Below are 22,080 nucleotides of genomic sequence, written 5' to 3'. Positions count from 1 at the left end.
ATTTATTTTAGGTGTATAGAAATACAATTGACTTTTTGTGTTTATATTCTGTCCTGTAACCTTGCTGAGTTCACTTATTAGTTCTAGTAGTCTTCTTGTGGATTTGCATATTTGGGGATGTCTATTCACATCTGCAAATAGAGATAGTTTTACTTCTTTCTACCCCACTTGGATGCCTTTTATGTCTTTTTATTGTCTAATTGCTCTGGTAAAAAAAAGTTCTATTATGATGTTGGATAGTAGTGATGAAACAGGGCACTAAAAATCTCCCAACAGAGAAAAATCCAGGACCAGATGGCTTCAGTAGTGAATTATACTGAACACTTAAATGACACATAACAACAGTATTTCTCAAACTTTTCCAAAAATGGAAGAGGAAGGAACATTTCCTAACCTGTACTATGAGGCCAGCATTACCCTGACACCAAAGCCATGTAAGGACATCACAAGAAAAGAAAATTAAATACCAATATTTTTTATGAATATAAATGCAAAAATTCTCAACAGAAAACTAGCACACTGAATTTAATAGCATATTAAAAGGATTAGACACCATGACTCAATGGGATTTATCCCACAATGCAAGGAAGGTTCAACATGAGAAAACTAACCAATATGATACACTGTGTTATGGTTTGAATTGTGCCCCCTCCAAATTCATATATTGATTTTCTAACCTCTCTACCAAATAAAGTCACTTTATTTGGAAATAGGGTCATTGAGGATGTAATTATTTGTTGAGATGAAGTTGTAGTGGAGTATGGTGGGACCCTAATTCAATATGACTAATGTTATTGTAGAAGGAGCATCATGTAAAAACCCAGATATACACAGGGAAAATCCAATGTGAAGACTGGAGTTATACTGCCCAAAGCCAAGGAACTACCAAAAGCTAGAAGACAGGCTTAGAACAGATCCTGTTCTAGTGCTTTCAGAGGAAGGATGGCCCTGCAAACTCTGATCTCAGAATTCTAGCTTCTAGAACTGAGACATTTCTGTTGTTTAAGAAATGCACCAGTTTGTGGTGCTTTGTAACAGTAGCCCTAAGTAACTAATTGGGACTACGTTAATAGATTGAAGAAGAAAAGTGACATGATCATCTCAATGAACAGAGATAAAGGCATTTGACAAGGTCCACCATTCCTTCATGATAAAAACATTCATAAAACTAGGAATAGAAGGGAACTTCCTCAACATGATAAAGGGGATTTATTAAAAATCCACAGCTAATAACATCATACTCAATGGTGAAAAGTGGAAAGTTTCCTATTTTTTGGTCAATCTAGCTAAAAGTTTGTAAATTTTCATTTTTTCAAAAACACAAACATATGGCTTCATAGATTCTATTGTTTTTCTACTTCATATTTTATTTTTCTTCATTCTAATCTTTATTATTTCATTTTCTCTGCTAGCTTTGGGTTTATTTTGCTCCTCTTTCTAGTTCCTCAAGGTGTGAAGTTAAGGTTATTGACCTGAGATCTTTCTTCTTTTTTTAATGTAGACATTTACAGCCATAAATTTCCCTCTGAGCACTGCCTTTGCTGTATCCCATAAGTTTTGTTATGTTGCATCATTATTTTAATTTATTTAAAAGTATTTTCTAAACTCTTGAGATTTCTTCTTTGACCCATTGGTTAAGAGTATGTTGTCTAATTTGCACATATTTGTGAATTTTCCAATGTTCCTTATTGATATCTAACATTACTCCATTGTGGTCAGAAAAGATACTTTGTTTGACTCAGTCTTTTAGAATTTATTGTGATTTGTTTTGTCGCCTAACATGGTCTATTCTGAAGAATATTCTGTTTGCCCTTGTGGATTCTCTTCCTGGGTGTAGTGCTCTATATGTCTGTTAGGTCTAATCAATTCATAGTTTTACCTTAGTCTTCTATAATACTTATTGATATTCTATATAGAAGTTCTATTCATTATTGGAAGTGGTATATTGAAAAACTGTTTCTCCTTTGAATTCTGTCATTATTTGCTTTATTTATTTTGGGGGCTCTGTTGTTTGGTGCAGATATGTTTATAATTGTTTTATTAATGAATAGACCCTTTCATCAACATATAATGCCATTTTTTGTCTCGTAACATTGACCTAATCTATTTTGCCTGATATTAATATAGCAACCTAGGCCTCTTTTGGTTACTATTGGCATGGAGTATCTTTTTCCATCCTTTAAATCTATTTGTTTCTTTGGATCTAAAATGTGTCTCCTGTAGGCAGTATATAGTTGTATTATTATTATTTATTCTATATGCCTCTGCCTTTTGATTAGAGAATTTATTCCATTTACATGTAAAGTAATTACAGATAGGGAAGGATTTTTCCATTTAACTATTTTCTGTGTGCTTACAGCTATTTTTATCCTTCACTTTCTTCATCACTGCCTTCTTTCGTGTGTTGTTGCTTTTTTTGTGATGAACCATTTGACTATCTTTTTATTTTCTGTATATATTTAGATGTTTTATTAATATCTAAAATGTTAATAAAATAACATTATTTTATTACCATACCATGGAGAGAATACATTTACAAATTTATAACATAATTTGAATTGATGTCAACATAACTCTAATGGCATGGAAAATCACTTTTCTTATACAGCTTTATCTCCTCTTCTCCCCTGTACTTATTGTATGTAGAATACAATAAGTATTGTAAAAAATATATACATGATATGGCCAATACCACTGAATTATAATTTTAATGTATTTGTCTTCTAAATCCTATAGGAAAATTTGGAATTACAAACCAAAAATTAATAACATTATCTTTTATATTTGCCTATGTATTTACCTTTACCAGAGAACTTTACTTTTTCACAAAGCTTTGAGTTACTGTCTAGCATCTTTTCATTTCAATCTGAAGAATTCTTTTTATAAATCCTTGTAGGGCAGGTCTAGTGATAACACACTCCCTCAGCTTTTACCTGGGAATGTCTTAATTTCTCCCTATTTTAAGGACAGTTTTGTTTGACACAGAATTCTTAGTTGATAGTTTTTTTCTTTCAGCACTTTAAACGGGTCATCATACTGTCTTCTGCCACACATAGTTTGATGAGAAATTACCTGTTAATCTTATTGAGGTTCCTTGTACATGAATGTGAGGTGTCACTTCTCTCACTGTTTTCATGATAGCTTGTCTTTTGACAGGTTGATTATAATGTTTCTTGGTGTGAGTCTATCCAATTTTGAAACTAAAGTTTTTAGATTCATGAATTTCGATAAATTTGGGATGTTTGGGCCATTATTTCTTCACATATTCTTTCTGTCCTTTTTCTCTTTTCCTTCTGGGATTCACATAATGCATATTTTGGTCTACTGGACGGTATCACATAGGTCCTTATCTCTTAACATAGGTCCATATATATTTTTTAGGTTCTGTTTATTTTTCTTCATTTTTTTTTCTGCTTCTCAGACTAAATAATTTCAATTTTTCTATCTTCAAGTTCACTAATTATTTCTTCTGTGTGTTTAAATCTTCTGTTGAACCCCTCTAGTGAATTTTCTATTTCAGTTATTGTACTTTCATCTCCAGAATCTGTGTGGTTCCATTTTTTACAAGTTATTTATTATTATGATGATGATAAAAATACGTAACAAAATTTACCCTTTTAACCATATTTAAGTGTGTAATTCAGCACCATTAAGTACATTTACAATGATCTGCAAACATTACCTCTATCCATTTCCAGAACTTTTTCATCATCCCCCAAAGAAACTCTGTACCCATTAATCAATAACTTCCCAATCCACACTCTCTCCAGTTCCTGTTGACATCTATTTGACTTTTCTCTGTGAATTTTTTGGTTCTGTGTAACTCAGATAAGTGAAATCATACATTAACCATTTTTTGTGTCTGGTTTATTTCACTTAGCGTAATGTTTTCAAGGTTCATCCATGTTATAGTGTATATCAGAATTTTATTCCTTTTTAAGGCTGAATAATATTTTGTACATTTATACTATGTCTTGTTTATCCATTCACCTATTGATGAACATTTGGGTTGTTTCCACCTTTGGCTATTGTGAATAGTGGTGCTATGAACATTGGTGTACAAGTATCTGAATCCCTGCTTTCAGTTCTTTTGGTTATATACCTAGAAGTGGAATTAATGAAATATGTAGCAATTCTATACTTCTTGAGGGACTGTCAAAATTTTCCATGGTGGCTGTTTGGTTCCCTTTTATAATTTCTACTTCTGTACTGATATTCTCATTTAGTTCACATATTATTTTCCTGATTTCCTTCAGTCTATGTCTATGTTTTCCTTTGGCTTTTTGAGGATATTTAATATAATTGTTCTATGGTCTTTGTATAACTACTCCAAAGTCTGGACTCCCTCAAGGAGGGTTTCTTAATGTTTATTTTGTTCCTCTAAAGGGGCTATATGTTTCCTGTTTCTTTGTATTCCTTGTGGGGTTTTTTGGGTTGTTTTTATTGTTGAAAACTGGACATTTGCATATTATAATGTGGTAACTTGGAAATCAGATCTGCCTCTTTTCCGTGTTTTTTGGTGTTTTTATGTTTTTGATTTTTGAAGGCTATAGTAGCCCATTTGTTTAGTGACTTCCCCAAACTATATTTTCAGAGGATGTGTTCCTTATCTTCTGTGGTCACTGAAGTCTCCGTTCCTTGTGTTAAGCTAGAGTTTTCATAGAGATTCCCTTGAAGACCAGGAGCTAAAAAACATACACACCCTAGTCTGTGCAGATTGGATCTATGAAGGGAACTACTTCAAATACTTAGGTAGGCTTACACTGAGCCTAAGGATTGGTTTGAGGTGAAAATTTAGGGTGTTTCATATCTTTTCTGAGCATGAGTTTTGTTCTGGGCTTGTCCATGGCTTTCTAAATTCCTCTCATGGATGCTTTTGAATGCCTTAATTTCTTAATGAAACTCCCTAACTTTTGTTCCAGGGCTTTTGGCATCTGTTTTATATTTCCATCACATTTTTTTCCCCTAAGCATCTGTGAGTTGTTAATTTGGCTTGCAGCTTTTTTGAGCTATGCCTACTGCTTTTCTGGTCTGAGTTCCCAGTTAAGCTGAACGGGGACAAGTGCTTTTCTACATTTCAGGCAGCTCCCAGTTTGTAACAGACAAACACAACAATTTTCCAATGAAGTCTGCTCTGCTTCCTTCAAAAGCAGGGACCAAGGACTTACACAAGGAATGCAAGTTTCTTTCTTTAAGACTGCTACTGTGCTGGGGAGGGGGTGGGGCAAGGACAAGTAAAAACATCATAAATCTTTGCTACCATTTGAAAGTTACCTTTTTCTTGATTCAATGTTTGATTAGTTACTGTAAACCTTTAACTGTTTTCCAGAGTTCTGAAAAGTTGGGTTTGACAGTTTTTGCTTGTCAGTGTTTCTGTGGGGGTATGGGAACTTAAAGGTGTATACTCCATTTTGCTGCAATCTAGACTAATGGTGAGGTTTTCACAAATGTGATTACCACGTGTTCTGAAAATATGTCTGGATCCATTTTGATTGGCTATTTCTAAGGTAATAAACAATTTTTACTGGAAATTCAACCTCACATTAAGTCTTGATCTAACTTTTTTTCCAACTTTCTTTTTCTAACTCAAGGTATATTTTAGCAGAATGCTCATGTGCCTTCTCAGCAATGTATTCAATATCCAAATTACTAAAAATATGAATATTTAAACCTTATGTATTAATTTTTTGTAATAAAATTTGAAACTTCCCTAGTAAAATTCATTGCTTTTGTTTGTTTGGCCTCACTGCACGGATTGTGGGATTTTAGTTCCCTGACCAGGGACTGAACCCAGGCCCTCAGCAATGGAAGCTCCAAGTCCTAACCACTGGACTGCCAGGGAACTCCCAAAGTTCATTGTTTTTAGAAATATATGTGCCCTTAATATCAAACTCAGTTAGTTTATGGGTCCCAAATTTTCATAGTACATGAGTCAGGAAACTACCACCCATGGGGTAAACCTGGCCTGCCATCTATTTTTGACAAGCCTGTAAAGTAAGAATGGTTTTATAAGTTTTTAATCACTGGAAAAAAATGATGTTTTGGGGTGTAAAACTATAAAAAAAACCCTCAAATTTTACTTTTCATAAATATTCATTGAATTCCCGCCACATTCACTTGTTCATATATTGTCTATGGTTGCTTTTGTGCTAGCAAGGCATAATGAAATAATTTTGACAGAGACCATTATGCCCTGCAAAAGTATGATGTTTACTATCTATCCCTTCACATAAAAGGTTTGCCAGCCTCTGTACAACAGAAACAGAGTCAACAACCTGAGAACTCATTCCCATGCCTTATGGATTAAGAGGTATTCTTCAGAATCAAAAGCTCGTTACTTATAGAAATTTAAGCTACTACAGACTTTATCAGGTAATATGCATTTTTTCCCACTAAGTTATCTAAACAGTCACAAAGTTTTTTTTTTTTTTTTTTTTTTTTTTGGCGGTATGCGGGCCTCTCACTGTTGTGGCCTCTCCCGTTGCGGAGCACAAGCTCCGGACGCGCAGGCTCAGCAACCATGGCTCACGGGCCTAGCCGCTCTGCGGCATGTGGGATCTTCCCGGACTGGGGCACGAACCCGTGTTCCCTGCATCGGCAGGCGGACTCTCAACCACTGCGCCACCAGGGAAGCCCCACAAAGTTTCATTTAACACATGACATATAACAGAAGCTTTTTGGGATTAAGGTTTTTCCTAGAACTTAAATTTATCAATAATTTAAACCACTTTTTCCATAATTTTGACAGCTTCAAGGATTCTGAACTTTATGCTTCTTTCTCGAGTTGGAGAAAATTGGAAATCTCCTTTATCATTAAAAACCTTCTATCAGAGAGTACATTACTCTTATATGTTAAATCTTTAATTAGAGACGTATGTGAACCAGAATGCCTTAAAATCAGAGTGCATTTCAGCACTAAAGATTTGATTATTTCCTTATCAACTTTTGAAAACATGGGCGAGAACTTTGATAAAAAAATTTTACACTAAAATCTTCTGTTATGTTAAAAGGCAACCTAAAAGTATGTGATTTCTGAAGCTGGGGAGCATCAGTGGTTTGTTTGGACGACATCTGTAAGGATACTTTCAATACCACTGTCAATTTATGCACACTGGAAGAATTAGTTCTCCTGAAAATTGTTTTGATCTGGACTGCCAGTCATTTCTCATCAACTATCATTTTTGAAAAGGTCTACATCTATAGGGTACATCATTTTGTATGATCTTTGAGATCAAATAATTTATCAGAGATTATTATAAATAGACTACATTACTAATTGAGTAGCTTCATCATCACTGGAATGTAAAAATTCTTTATAATTACATTTTTTCCCTCTGGAGCTATCTGTTATAACCTCACTGACTAACTTTATTAAAGGAAATCCAATTTTGTGAAACAAAATTTTCTCAGATGTTTCTGCTTTAGCGCTGGCTACTGTCAAGAAGATTATAGATAAAAGGTACCACATTCTCTAAAAATGTGTGAGTCAGCATTAGGGTAGATAGTGATGATGACTGAAATTCTTTACTGTTTGGTCCACCTTTTTTATCTTTTAAACAAGACTTTTAGAATCTAGAGGCAAACATGCTGAACGAAGTTGGATCCATGTCACAAAGTAGCAAGTTAACTGATTTTGAAAAAATAGATAGCACTAGCTGTCCATCTTATTAAGTTTTCCTCAGTGCTTTTTATGTTCTCACAAATAGAATCTTTATATCTATATTCATATAAGGTATCTATATAAAGGATTTAATAACTATTGACCAACAATTTATGTATTGATGGTATTTTATCCACAAAATGTACCTTGTCAGAAAAGGGTTTTTTAGTCACGGAGTCTTTTTATGTATATATAATATTTTATGCACAATAATTCTTTACTTCTTGATGGTGCTTTATCCATAGTTGGATCTTTTGGGGAGGTGTTTTATAAACTGATGAAATTTTATCTGCAGGTAGTATAGATACTTTTATTTGAACATCCAAATACATCTTTTATAGTGAACCAATCAGTTTCATAGCTGTGTCATAGAATTAAACTTGAGTTTCATCTCAGTTTGCTAACTATTTTGGTGATCATACCCTCTAAAAATTTAACAGGAAAAATTCAAGTTCATTTTCTGATGGGTAATGAGGACTAACTGGTTTACTAGGTACACTTTTTGTCTCTTTATCTTCATGGCATGTTTGTATTGAATAATACTAGCACTCAGCATCTTCTTATACCAAAATGCTTATCAAAAGCATTATCAAAACTTTCTCTCACCCAGGTCTCTAATATACTTCTCTTGCTTTTAATATTTTGCTCAGCATTACAAGAATCATCTTACAGGACACTATGTTATGTTTTAAAAAATATTTTATTTTCTAAGGGAAGTAAGCATAGTTATATCAGGTGTAGAAACTTCAGTGCTTGTCCTGGCGAGGTGGTGAGGAAGATTTGGAAATATTGGTGTTAGTTCGAGAAAACACCTTTGACAGAGCTGAAGATATCTTTGCCAGCATTTTAGATCCTTGTTTAGGAATACTAGCCTTCGGAGTTTCTGTGGACAAAGCAACAAAAGTAATATAGATAATTATTAGACATTCTAGTTGAGGCAGCCATACTATACAATTAATGATTTAGAATTCAAAAACTGACATTTATAGAATAATTTATGGGATTAAAAAAGAAAGATTCTTTTGATTGGATTCTTCCAACACTCCTGTGAAGGAAACAGGGAAAATATCTCCATTTTTGTATGTGAATCTTGGCGAGGTCAGAAACCTTGCCTAAGGTCACATGAGGAGTGGCCAAGCTTGGACAGGGAACAGCTTTCTCTCATGGCATTATTATATGCTGCACTCTGATATTTCGTTAATCAGGTGTACAAAGAATACCTTTCTTTTTCTAGCAGAAAAACCTCTGAAAAAGTCTGATGAGCTAAACTCACAAGGGAAAGTAACTTTCAGCGCTATACAGTGAGGGTGTCTATTTCAGAGTGTTCACTTGAAAACAGAAGTGCATTAAAACTGCTATAATTTCTCACCACTTTGGGTAAACTTTTAGTTGATAACTTCAAGTATTTTTTATTTTTTGTCATGTAACAGAAGACTGTATAGATAATAAAAATTTCCATTTGGATTCATTTTTCTATACCACTCTTCAGGGCATGGACTCTCAGAATATATTATAATTTAACAAAATGAATATTTTACATGTAAAGACAAGTAAATATGTACTTCTCTGAAACTTTATGATAGGATGTGATAGGACATGAAAACACACATGATAGTAAAAGCCCATCTTTTCTTAATTTCAGTACATGCCAAAGTTCATGACTATACCTCTTGCAGTTACCTAGATTTGTCTTTTCTAGCAAGGTAATCTTTTATTGTTAAAGCTAAGATAGCCAACAGCAGATTTAAAACTAAGAAAGCCAACAGAATAAAGAATAAAAATGTATGTTTAGGTTTTTACTGTGCTATAAAAAGGAAAAAGCCAAAATCTGCAGCAGATAAGACAAAAGCATGAATGAAAGAGAAAGATGTATATTCTGAAAAGGCAAGATAAAACTTTTACTAACACGACCAAGGCACTGATACAAGGCTTCTGAAATTCTTGTTGGAGAGGTAAGAGTTAATGTTCTGAAAACTTGGTGGCCTTGTTAAAAATGCAGATTCCTGGGCATCATTACTCTAAGATGCTAACTTAGCCAGCTAGAGATGGTCCATTTTTAAAAAGTATTCTGGGTGGTTCCAGTATAAAGCAGTTCCTAGAAACACAATGAAGACACTGCCCAAATCCATATTCACTATTAGAAGACTGGTGGGTTGCTGGTGTCCTAGGTTAATAGCATCATCCCCAGAGAGAATAGTGAATGCTTGTGCTTATCAGTTAATAGCTCTTTTCGCAGTAAAACTTTAAGCTATCTTTGTCATTGAGGACATAATTCTGGGATGCAATGGCAACTCTATGGAACCACAATGTAGAGGGAAGAAAGAATGTTGGGTCAGAGTCAGAAGATATGTTTTTGAGCCCTAAAAGCTCTCCATTTGTTGGCTGTATAACCTCAGCCAGTTATTTACCTACATTTTCTCATTTGTAAATTAGGGCTCTAAGACTTGCAGAGGGAATATAATACGGTGTAGGAGATATGAACAAGTTTGGTTTGGTCCATAAAGTGTTTTGCATTACTTGATAAAACCTGAAAGTCAGGAATTTTCACATAGAACTTCCATTTCCAGTTTCTTTGAAAAATGCTAGAACCTGAATTAGAAGTCCTGGCAACAATCCAGCATGCCAATGACTGGACCTGAGTAACAGCTCCCTTCTTTAAATGGGGCATGCCATCTCCAGTGGACCACAGACCCCTGCTCAAAATACTGCTCTTGTTTTTTACCTACCTAGCTCCTGTGAACATTTGATTATGTGAACTGTGGTCATGTTGAATGAGCTTAGGCTTTGAAGTCGGGCAGATCTGTTATTTGAATCCCAGCTCTGCAGCTTACTAGCTTGGGGTGACCTTGAGTAACCTACTCTCACTTTCTCTTTAGTAAAATGAAGATAGCTGATACCTGTTCAACATTAGTTCTGTTATCTATTACTCCTTTGGTTTAAGAATTGCATAGAAAACTGCAAATGGAAATAATATCTTACTATTTATATTTTTATATATAGCAATCTCATATTGATAATACATGTCAATACTGCAAGGGAGAAACTACCCATTCTAGGAGTAATGTTAAAAGGATAGTATATTTTGTACCTGAAATGACTTCTTTTGAGGAATTCACACTACCAAGAATATTCTTGTTTCCTTCAAATATGGTGGTAAACTGCCAAGACAAAACAAAGTATTGACTCGATCTTTTGTTGGATACTACACACTAGAGATACCTAGAAATCCTCAAGAGATGTAGCACAATCATTACAGCATTTTATATAATTTCTGTGTTCTGCAGTCACAAATAATTATTCTCTGAGACTTAGACTCATACATTTTGCCAATTATGATGGCTAGGATTGACCCTTTTCATAGATATGGGCCTTGGCTACCAAATGATGATTAAAGATTCAGCCATGTTAAAAGTGACAAAAAATGTCAGCTCTGTCTCTCCCCCCTCCCCTTTTGGATGAATTGGAGTGAGAAGTAAGTTATAAATTCTTTTCTGATAATAGAGATAAGAGAAGGAAAATGGATGTTTACTATATAAGCCCAATTTCCTTTTATGGAAATTTTAGCAATTTTGGAATCTAGAGAAGTAAAGTAGGTGTGTGGAGCTAGGGCCAGGAACATGGCTCAGGTACTGGTTTTACTCTGTACATCTTTATCGTATCTTTGAATGCAAAGGGAGCAATTTTCCCAGAAAGGCATAAAATAGCCTGGGACAGGTACCTGGGCTTCACTGTAACTATTCTATAATGCTAGAAATTTAAAAAGTAAAAAAGTCAATGAAGTGAGGCTAAATACATGTAACATAAAATGTATTGTATATAGATTATGTAAAGACTACCAGATATTAATGAGTTTTACCACAATTCACTTTTTTTAAAGTACGTAATTAACCCATTAAGTTTCAGACCACACATCCTACTCTGCCTTCTATGGCTGTGGTTCCAATGTAAGTTCAGTTTTCAAAGTCTTGGTGTTATTTTTTAGTCTATACCACTATTAAGACTGTAGTTCAAGTTCTCATAGTCTTTTGTCTATAGAACTTCAGGTCAGTTCCTGGCATGCACATCTCAGGAGACAATTTATAAACAGATTTGGAGGGATTCCTTTTTTGATATCCCTCCTCTCTTTGATTTCTTTTAGTGTCTCTGACGCTCAACAGTCCCCTTTTCTGGTTCTATGCCTGGAATGCTGTGTGCTTCTAGCCTTCCTGTGTGCTGTCTCTCACATCCCATGACTGTATCCACGTCTGGGGTAAATTAACAAGAGAAAGCAGAGAAAAAAGTAGCACGTTTCCCCCTAATGTCCTTCAGGTTACTGGAGCCTTTTTCCTAATTCCTCTGGTCAGAAGGATTTTCTTTCAGTCCTAAGTGCCTCACAGCCTTTGCTGCCATTGTTGTGTAGCTTCATGGCTGAAACTTACCTTGTGGCAGGGGCAGAAGAGGGGGAAAAAGTGGGCTTCCCTATTTTCCATTTCATAGGAACTTCTTCCTAATTCTGGTAAGAGAGCAGTGGATTCTCTTGGAGCTTTCTTATTTTATCCATTCCCTCTATATAATTACAGGATTTGAACTGCCCTGGGTCATTGCTAGGAGATGTGAGAGGAAAAAACGCAGGAAACTCATAATGGTATTATTTTCTGAGTTTTGATTTCCCTCCTCAAACTCCTTCTATTATTTACTTTTCAGAACCCTCAGTAGTTGTCCAAAGTTTTTAGTTTTAATCAGTGAGAGATACAGGTGGAATGTGCTTATTACTCCACCTTACTCAGAACTGGACTGAATAACAACTTTAGTTATAGTTTTACCATGGAAAAAGCAGTAAGCAAGGAAAAGAGCAAGAACCAAAAGGGTCCAGATTAGCCTGCAATTCACTTTGGCACAAGGAATGGCCTGTCATCAGACTAGAGAATCATTGTCTCCCCTTTAGTGCCATATGATTTTACTTGGAAAATATGGCCTAAGTGCAGCCTGAGGTTGTCAAATAGATGTTTATGTTCAAAAATGAAGATTAGGTTGAGTGAGGAACTAACCCAGCATCTTTAGATATGTGGCAAAAGTTATCTTAAGTATGAGTTGTAGTTCTGAAAATTACTCTGATAATGAGAAGTGACTGGATAATCGATGGACTATAATGTCATGGGGTTGGGGAGATTTGCTTAAAAATGGGATTAAATTGAGTGAAGAAACAAACAAAACAGAAGAGGATTTGTAGCTTGAGCACTCATTGGAAGCTTTCTGAAAAGGATTAGCAAAGAGGACACTTTCTGAGTTTACACTGGAGAACAGCTGGGCCTTTTGGAAAACTGCCTTTAGACAGTCAGTCCTTAGGAATACAGAGAAATAGATGGAATCAGCAATTATTTCTTATAAACTGCTCTCTTCCATTTTTGCTTGTATTTCCTCCCTGCCTCCACCAAGTCCCTCACTTGGGTCTACCTGCCCTAGGCAGGGCCAAGTGACTCACTCCCTCTAGGATTTCCTCCAGAGACTGCAGTAACAGGGTTAAGGGATGGAATTGCAATTAGGTGCTAGGGAGGAACGGTGGCTTATCCAGTGCACTTAAGCAAGGAATGATAACTTAACCCTAAGGTGAGAACTAATGGATTTCTTGGGTACCACCAACAAGTCTCAGCCAGGAGGAGAGATCTGAGCATGAAGAAATTGCAAATAGGGGAATGCTTCCTGATGCCTCTCAAATAGCACCACGTAGTCCCTGGTTTGACCTTGAAAATTGGGCTATGTTCACCTGGACTCCATGTATTCTAATTAGAGGATATTGAAAAATATTTACCTTAACACCGTTTGAACTTTCTGGCCTTCGTTCCCGAGAACTTGCTGTAGAGGGGGGAAAAGTAGTATTTTTTCTGAGGCATAAATAGTGTTGACACAAATCTGATCTTATTGTTTTTCACCAAAAAGTCATATAATTTAGGCTGATAGAGGAAATTATTATTATTTTTAGTGTACAGACAATGTGAACAAAACTGAAATAGGTGAGATTGCTAGAATTCTGTGGCATATCTTAGCCCTTCTTTTAGAAATTATGAAAGATGAAGTGTGATGTAGTAGGTAAGGCAGATTCTGTAACTTAGTAGGCATACATCTATGCATGGCCACTCAATCCCTACAGACCTATTTATTGTACATGTAAAATGAGAAGTTACCCTGTAGGTGATTCCTAAGGGCCTTTCTAGCTTTAACACTCTTTGATTCTACATAGTTAATTAAAAGCAGATAATTGGAACAAAGAGGAAGGTGCTGGTCTTATGAAATACTCTGAGTGAAAATCAGGAGAATTTTGAGGCAATACCAAGAAGAAACCTTGTGGAGTTGTACAGAACTAAAAGTTACCTAAATTTCAGGTGAGGTCAAGACACCAGTAGAAGAATTCAACCCAAGGAGGTAGAAATGGTACTGTGAGGTAAGTTTCATAAAGACCCCAGCTAACGTGTTAGAGAGTCAGAAAACCCGAGTTTGAGTCTTGGCTTCACTACTTAGAGCTGTGTGAATATTGGCAAATTTAATCTAACTTCTCTCCCAGTTTCCTCCTATGTAGAATGTGAATAAGACTATCTTCCTGCCTGTCACTCAAGAGGACTCAATGAGATATCTCATACGTAAAAAGTATGCATTTTATAGACATGCGATCATCAAGAGTCCACACATGTGATTACTCTCTGAATTACCCTTTGGGGCAGTGTAGGTTCTGGAAAAAAATAGTAAAACCTCAATTAACTCAAATATGATAAGAGCTGATAATCTGACTTATCTGAGAAAATTGGTAAAATTTCATTGTTGGTTGATAATATTTCTGAAGTGTCTGACTCTATATCACATATAGCTGAACTGACTTTTGCTTTTAAATGACTGAGGACATTTGGGTTTACTACCAGGACTATTATTCCAAACACTAGTTTTTATGTTTCCAGGTTAGATGGCTATCAACTTTCCAGGATTATACTAGGAATTTGTTTTGATGAAGAGTCACAGAAAAATTCCTGCTAATTCAGGATCTAACATACTCAGATTTATTTGATATTTTCTCCCATATTCTGTATAAAACTATAAACTAAAATTAGGAATGTATGTGTTCAACCCTAAGCTTGTCACTGAACTCCAGACTGAAATATCCTATTGCTTATGTGACACCTCAACTTAAATATCTAATATCTAATACCTTAACATAACCAAAAGAGAATTCTTGTGTAACCTCCTTAGATTCCCATAGTCGCTCCTATTTTACTAACTCCTCCTACTATATGCCTGTTTTAGGCTCTTGGGAATATAGCTGTGATCTTCATGGAGCTTACATTCTAGAGGGAGGTAGTGAAAAAACAATTAATTAAAACATACAGTCTGGCATATAGTAATAAATGCTAGGGAGAAAAATAGCAAAGAAGTGGAATATGCAGTGCCATCTTGAGAATGAGGTTACAATTTCAAAAAGTGGTCAAAGAAGATGTCACTGAGAAGGTGACATTGGAGCAAAGTTCTGAAGGTGAGGAATGAGCAATGTAGATACAGAGGAAAGAGCACTACATGAGGATCAGCAAGTGCAAAGGCCCTGAATTCCTGGAATATTTGAGGAACAGCAAGAAGGTCAGTGAGGCCTGAGCAGGGTGAGCCAGAAAGAAACAGAGGAGGAGGTTAGAGAGGTAATAGGGGTTTGGAGTGATGTCCAGATGATGTATGGTTTTGCAAGCCACTGTAAGTTCTTTGGCTTTTGTCCCAGATGAGATGGGAAATACTTATACTTGGAATTATCTTTGATGCCCTGCCTCAAGTTACAATGTAAATTCTTTGAGATCAAGGACTTTTTCAGTTTTGTTCACACATGGGATTTTAGAACACAAAAGAGGTGCTCAGTAAAATCTTTGAATGAATGAATGAATAAACGATTGAATTGGACAGCTGCAATATTACTGAAGGATATAAGAATTAAGCTGGATAATTGCAACAAAGTTGGAAAAAACAAAACACTGAATTTAGGGTCAGGAGCCTTGGGATCTAGACTGTGTTCCGCCTCTGACTCAAAGTAATCTTGGACATTTTCTCATCTTGAGCTTGAGTTTCCTCATGTAAACAATGAGGGGCGTCATAGTAAGTGATTTCTGTCTAACTCTAGCAGCCTAGGATTCCATAATACAGGAATCATACAGTGATTATTTTGACCCCTGGTTATGGTACATTTATAGAATTTTGGCATGCTTACTGTTACTCTATGAATCCCATCTTAATAAAAATGACTTCCACTTCCAAGTTGAGAGAATATGTTTCTGTAGTAACAACCTAAGTGAGTTGTATGTTTGAAATAGCCAGGGTAAACCTGTGGTTCAAATTTCAAGGCCACTTTATAGTAAACATGACACTCAACCTCTTGGACATGCTACCATCGTTAGAACCACATTAATCATCTGAGGTTTCAACAGAGTGCCAAACAGTCATCACACAAATGTTCTAAGCAGTCAGTACAATTATAGATTAAAAAAACAACAACAAAGTGAGGTCCATACTAGCCATATTTAAATTTAAGCAAATAAATTTAGCTTTAAAAGTCTTTTTTGGGGTACATTTTGATAGGGTTAAGCACAAATGAAGGATAACTTCTCAAAGAAATTGTTAAATCCTAGTATCATGGGTTCTGGTTCAGCTAGAAACTATCATGATATACCCTGATTTTATGAATATTTCTCACAGGAGCATGGTAAATATAAATTCATATTATACTATATTCTTGACCAAAATCATTAATAAGACAAACTAGCTGACTTATTTTAACACATGTGTGATGTCGTACTGGATCATTTCTAAAAGTAGATAAGCTCATAGGAAAAAAAAAAGTATCAATTTCAGGTTTGATAACTAAAAACACTGATCAAAGCAGTAGAGTGTCCTTTTGAATACTTTCTACTTTAAATCAAGAAATACAAAACTCCAACCTTCCGTAATTTTTGTACTTTTATCTGCCATACAATCTTCAGTCTCACTAAAACAAAAGAAAAAAATATTTAATTTTTTTGTGTATTTAATGAATCAAGAAATTACTGGTTAAGTAAAAGAACAATCTCTCAGTCATTCTTCATATGGAAATAAACCTGGAAGAGTGTATCACTGAGTTTCCAAATTGAATGCAAATTATTTATAAATTGACTCTTTTTTCCCAACTTAAAAAATTTTGGTTAAATACACATAACACAAAATTTACCATCTTAACCATTTTTCAGTGTACAGTTCTTTGCTTGAGTACATTCACATTATTGTGCAACCATCACCACCATTCGTCTATAGAACTTTTTCATTTTCCCCAGTTGCAACTCTGTACTCCTAAATACTAACACCACATATTCCTCTCTCTCCATCTCCTGGAACCAACCTTCACCTTTTGCCTCTGTGATTTGACTACTTAGGTATCTCATATAAGTGGAATCATATAATATTTGTCATTTTGAGACTGACTTATTCACTTAGCATAATGTCTTCAAGGTGACATATAGCATGTGTCAGGATGTTCTTCCTTTCTAAAACTGAATAATATTCTACTGAATGTATGTACCATATTTTGTTTTTCCATTCATCCATCAATGTACTCTTAGTGCTGCTTCCATGATTTGGCTATTGTGAATAATGATGCTATGAATATGAGTGTAAAAATATCTGCTTGAGTCCCCGTTTTCAATTCTTTGGGGTATATACCCGGAAGTAGAATTGCTGGATCATATGGTTACTCTATATATTTAACTTTTTAGAGAAACTCTCACACTGTTTTCCGTAGTGACTGCACCATTTTAAATTCCCAGCAGCACTGTACAAGGGTTCCAGTTTCTTCACATTCTTGCCAACGTGTTATTTTCTGAAAATTTTTTTGATAATAGCTATCCTAATGGGTGTGCAATAGCATCTCATGGTTTTGACTTGCATTTCCCTGATGATTAGTGATGTTGAGGATCTTTTCATGTGCTTATTGCCCATTTGTACATCCTCTTTGTAGAAGTATCTATTCAAGTCCCTTGCCCAATTTTTAATCAGGTTGTTTGGTTTTTTGCTGTTGTTGAGTTATAGGAGTTCTTTATGTATTCTGGATAGTAATCCCTTATCAGACATATGACTTGCAAATATTTTCTCCCATTCTATGTGCTAACTTTTCACTCTGTCCTTTGAAGCACAAAAGTTTTTAAATTTGGTTAAGTCAAACTTATCTAATTTTTCTTTTACTGCTTGTGCTTTTAGTATCATATCCAAGAAACTATTGTCAAATCCAGTGTCATGGGGCTTTCCCCCTATGTTTTCTTATAAGAGTTCTATAGTTTTATGTAGGTTTTTGATCCATTTTGAATTAGTTTTTATACACAATATAAGGTAAGGGTCTAACTTCATTTTTGTTTGTGTGTGGTTATCTAGTTTTCCCAACACTGTTTGTTGAAAAGACTTTTTTTTCTCCATTGGATGGTCTTGGCATGCTTATCAAAAATTATTTGACCATATATTAAGGATTTGTTTCTGGGCTCTTTATTCTATTCCATTGGTCTACATATCTGTCTTCATGTCAGCACCACACTGTTTTGATTACCATAGCTCTGTGGTAAGTTTTGAAATCAGGAAGTCCAAGTATGTTCTTCCTTTTCAAGATTGTTTTGGCTGTTTGGAGTCCTTTGAGATACTACATAAATTCTAGAATGAATTTTTTCTTCTCCTGCAGAAAAAGGTCATTAAGTATTTTTATAAGGATTCATTTAATCTGTAGAATCCTTTGCGTAATACTGAAATCTTAACGGCCTATTTCCATTAATCTGTGTCTCCTTTAATTTCCTTTAGGTATGTTTTGTAGTTTTCAGTGTACAAATCTTTTGCCGCTTGGTAAGTCCATTCCTAAATATTCTGTTTGGTACTAGTGCAGATTGAATTTTTCTTTGTTTTTGGATTGTTCATTGTTAAGTGTTTAGAAATGCAATTTTCTTCTTCTGTATTGATTCTATATCCAGCAACTTTGATGAATTCATTTATTTGTTCTAAGAGTTTTCTTTCTTTTTTGTATAGAATCTTTAGGGTTTTCTACATATAAGATAATGCCATCTGTGAACAGAGCTCACTTTACTTCTCATCCAATTTAGATGCCTTTTATTTCTTGCCTAATTGCTCTGGCTAGGACTTCTGGTAATATACTCAACAGAAGTGATAAGAATGGGCACCCTTGTCTTTTTCCTGAGCTTAGAGGAAAATCTTTCAGAATTTCACCCTGAGTACAATAATGTTAGTTGTAGTTTTTCCATATATGGCTTTTATTATTTCAATGTAATTTGCTCTTATTTCTAGTCTGTTAAGTGTCATTATCATGAAAAGGTGTTGAATTTTGTTAAATGGTTTTTCCTGCATTTAGATAAGAATGTGTTTCTTTTTCCTTCATCCTGTTAATGTCTTGTGTTACACTGACTGATTCTCATATGTTGAACTTCCCTTGTATTCCTGGGATAAATCAACCTTAGTCATAGTGTATAATCATTTTAATCTGCTATTGAATTCTGTTTACTAGTATTTTGTTGAAGATTTTTGTATCAATAGTTTGAAGAGGTTTTTTCTTGTTTTCTTTGGAGGAAGTTTACTTTACATCAATAGTTTGAGGAGGATTGGTTTTAATTCTCCTTTAAATGTTTGCTACAATCCACCAGTGAAATCATCTGGTCCTGAGTTTTTCTTTGTTAGGAGCTTCTTAATTACTGATTCAATTTCTTTACTAGTTATAGGTTTCTTCAGATTTTTCCATTTTTTCATGAATCAATCTTGGTAGGTCATGTTTTTAGGAATTTGTCTATTTCATTTAGATTATCCAATTTGTTGGCATACAATTGTTAATAGTACTCTTATACTTCTTTTTACTTCTGTAAAATCATAGTACTCTTATAATTCTTTTTATTTCTGTAAAATCAGTTATAATGTCTCTTCTTTCACTTATGATTTTAGCTATTTGAGTCTTCTCTTTTTTTTTCCTTAGGCAATGTAGCTAAAATTTGTCAATTTTATCAATGTTTTGAAGAACCAACTCTTGGTTTCACTGATTTTATTTTTGTATTCTCTTATTTTGTCTATCTCTACTTTAATCTTTATTATTTCCTTCCATCTAATAGTTTTGAGTTTAGCTTATTTTTCTTTTTCTAGGTAGGTATTTAAGATGTAATGTTAGGTTGTTATTATAAGATCTTTTTTCTTTTTTATTGAAGTATAGTTGCTTTACAATGTTTTGTTAGCTTCTGCTGTACAGCAAAGTGAGTCAGTTATACGTATACATATAACCACTCTTTTTAGATTTCCTTCCCATTTAGGTCACCACAGATCATTGAGTAGAGTTCCCTGTGCTAAACAGTATGTTCTCAATAGTTACCTATTTTATACATAGTAGTGTATATATGTCAATCCCAATCTCCCAATTAGTCCCACCCTACCCTTCTCCCCTTGGTAACCATAAGTTTGTTCTCTACTTATGTGACTCTATTTCTGCTTTGCCAGTAAGTTCATCTGTACATTTTTCTAGATTCCACATATAAGTGATATTATATGATATTTGTTTTTCTCTTTCTGACTTACTTCAATCTGTATGACCATCTCTAGGTCCTTCCATGTCTCTGCAAATGGCACTATTTTCTTCCTTTTTATGGCTAATATTCCATTGTATATATGTACCACATCTTCTTTATCCATTCCTCTGTCGATGGACTTTTAAGTTGCTTCCATGTCTTGGCTATTGTAAACAGTGATGCAGTGAATATTGGGGTGCATGTATCCTTTCGGACCATGTTTTTCTCCAGATATATGCCCAGGAGTGAGATTGCAGGATAATATGGTAGCTTTATTTTCTTAAAACAATGTTGAATAAAAGTGCAAGACTGGACATCCTTGTCTTGCTCCTGATCTTAGAGGAAATGTTTTCAGCTTTTCACTGAGTATGATGTTAGCTGTAGGTTTGTCGTATATGGCCTTTATTATATTGAGGTATGTAATCCCTCATTTCCTCCACTACTGCCTTCCTTTGTGTCAGTTGAGGTTTTGCAGAGATGCATTTTGATTACCTTTTTATTTTCTTTCATTTATATTCTATATTTTCTTTGTTACCACACAGATTCCATATAATGTTCTAAAGTTATGACAGTCTATCTTAAATTGATACCAATTTAACCTCAACTTCATACAAAGACTCTACTCCTTTATAGATCAACACCCATCCCTTTGTTATTACTGTCCCAAATTATGGCTTTATATATTCCATGCCCATCAGCATAAATTTATAATTATTTTTATGTGTTTTTTAAATCTTGTAGAAAATAAAAGTGGAATTATGAACTGAAATTATTATAATACTGGTTTTTATATTTGTCCCTGTGTTTACCTTTACTAGAGAGTTTTATATTTTCATATGGTTTTGAGTTACTGTCTAGCATCTTTTACTTTCAATTTGAAGAACTTCTTTTAGTGTTTCTTGCAGTCATGTCTAATGGTAATGAACTTTCTCAGCTTTTTGTTTTAGTTTTTGTCTTAGAATATTCTGATTTCTTTCTCATTTTTGAAGGGTATTTTTTGCTGGTTATAGTGTTCTCACTTGATAGTTTTCTTTCTTTTAGCCCTTTAAATATATAATCTACTGCCTTCCATCCTGCAAGATTGCTTCTGAAAATTTTACTGATAACTTTATGGAGATCTCTTGTACAAGTCATTTCTGTCTTGTCACTTTCAAGACTCTCTTTTTGTCTTTGGCTTTTGATGACTGTGATTATAAGATGTCTCAGGTAGTCTCTGGGTGCTTATGCTACTTAGAATTCACTGAACTTATTGTATTTGTATATTCATGCTTTTTCAAATATGAGGAGGTTTTAGCCATTATTTCCTCAAATAATCTCCCTGCCTCTTTCTCTCTCTCTTCTCTGGAACTCACCATGGTGTGTATGTGTGTATATAAATATATATATATATATATATACTTACATATGTATATATCGCTGCTTGAAGGTATCCATTAAGTGCCACAGAATCTGTTCACTCTTTGTTCAGTCTTTTTTTTGCTGCTCAGACTCAATAATTTCAAATGACTTGTGTTCAAGTTCACTGATTCTTTCTTCAACTTGATTGAGTCTGCTCTTGAATCATCTAGTGAATTTTTGAGCTCCAGAATTTCTGTTATTTCTGTCTGGTTCCTCTTTAGTTTCTATCTCTTTGTTTTTATTTATATGTATTTTATTCATATACTTTTCCCCTGATTTCCTTTAGTTCTTTGTGTTTTTCTGTAGCTTTTGAACATATTTAAGACAGTTATTTTAAAATCTTTTTCATGTATGTCTAGTTCGTGTGCTTCTCCATGGACATTTTCTGGGAATTTATTTGGTTTCTTAAAATGTGCCCTATTTTCATTAATATGCATTGTGATCTTATGTCGAAATTTG

The 22,080-nt window shown here is 34.5% G+C and overlaps 1 protein-coding gene across 1 annotated transcript in view; it reads right to left on the bottom strand.

The window, feature by feature from the left end:
• Positions 1-8,406: 8,406 nt before the first annotated feature.
• Positions 8,407-22,080, bottom strand: part of FSIP2 (fibrous sheath interacting protein 2) — a gene marked incomplete at both ends in the record, with an annotated part of 126,337 nt that continues 112,663 nt past the window's right edge. Inside the window, 4 exons of the mRNA XM_079924127.1 lie at positions 8,407-8,543; positions 10,749-10,818; positions 13,449-13,492; positions 16,597-16,643. Of these exons, the coding sequence (XP_079780253.1) occupies positions 8,407-8,543; positions 10,749-10,818; positions 13,449-13,492; positions 16,597-16,643 (298 nt within the window). The remainder of the gene's footprint in view (positions 8,544-10,748; positions 10,819-13,448; positions 13,493-16,596; positions 16,644-22,080) is intronic.

Source organism: Stenella coeruleoalba, assembly GCF_951394435.1.
Source record: "Stenella coeruleoalba genome assembly, chromosome: 6".
Taxonomy (NCBI): domain Eukaryota; kingdom Metazoa; phylum Chordata; class Mammalia; order Artiodactyla; family Delphinidae; genus Stenella; species Stenella coeruleoalba.
This window is presented reverse-complemented; position numbering and strand designations above follow the sequence as displayed.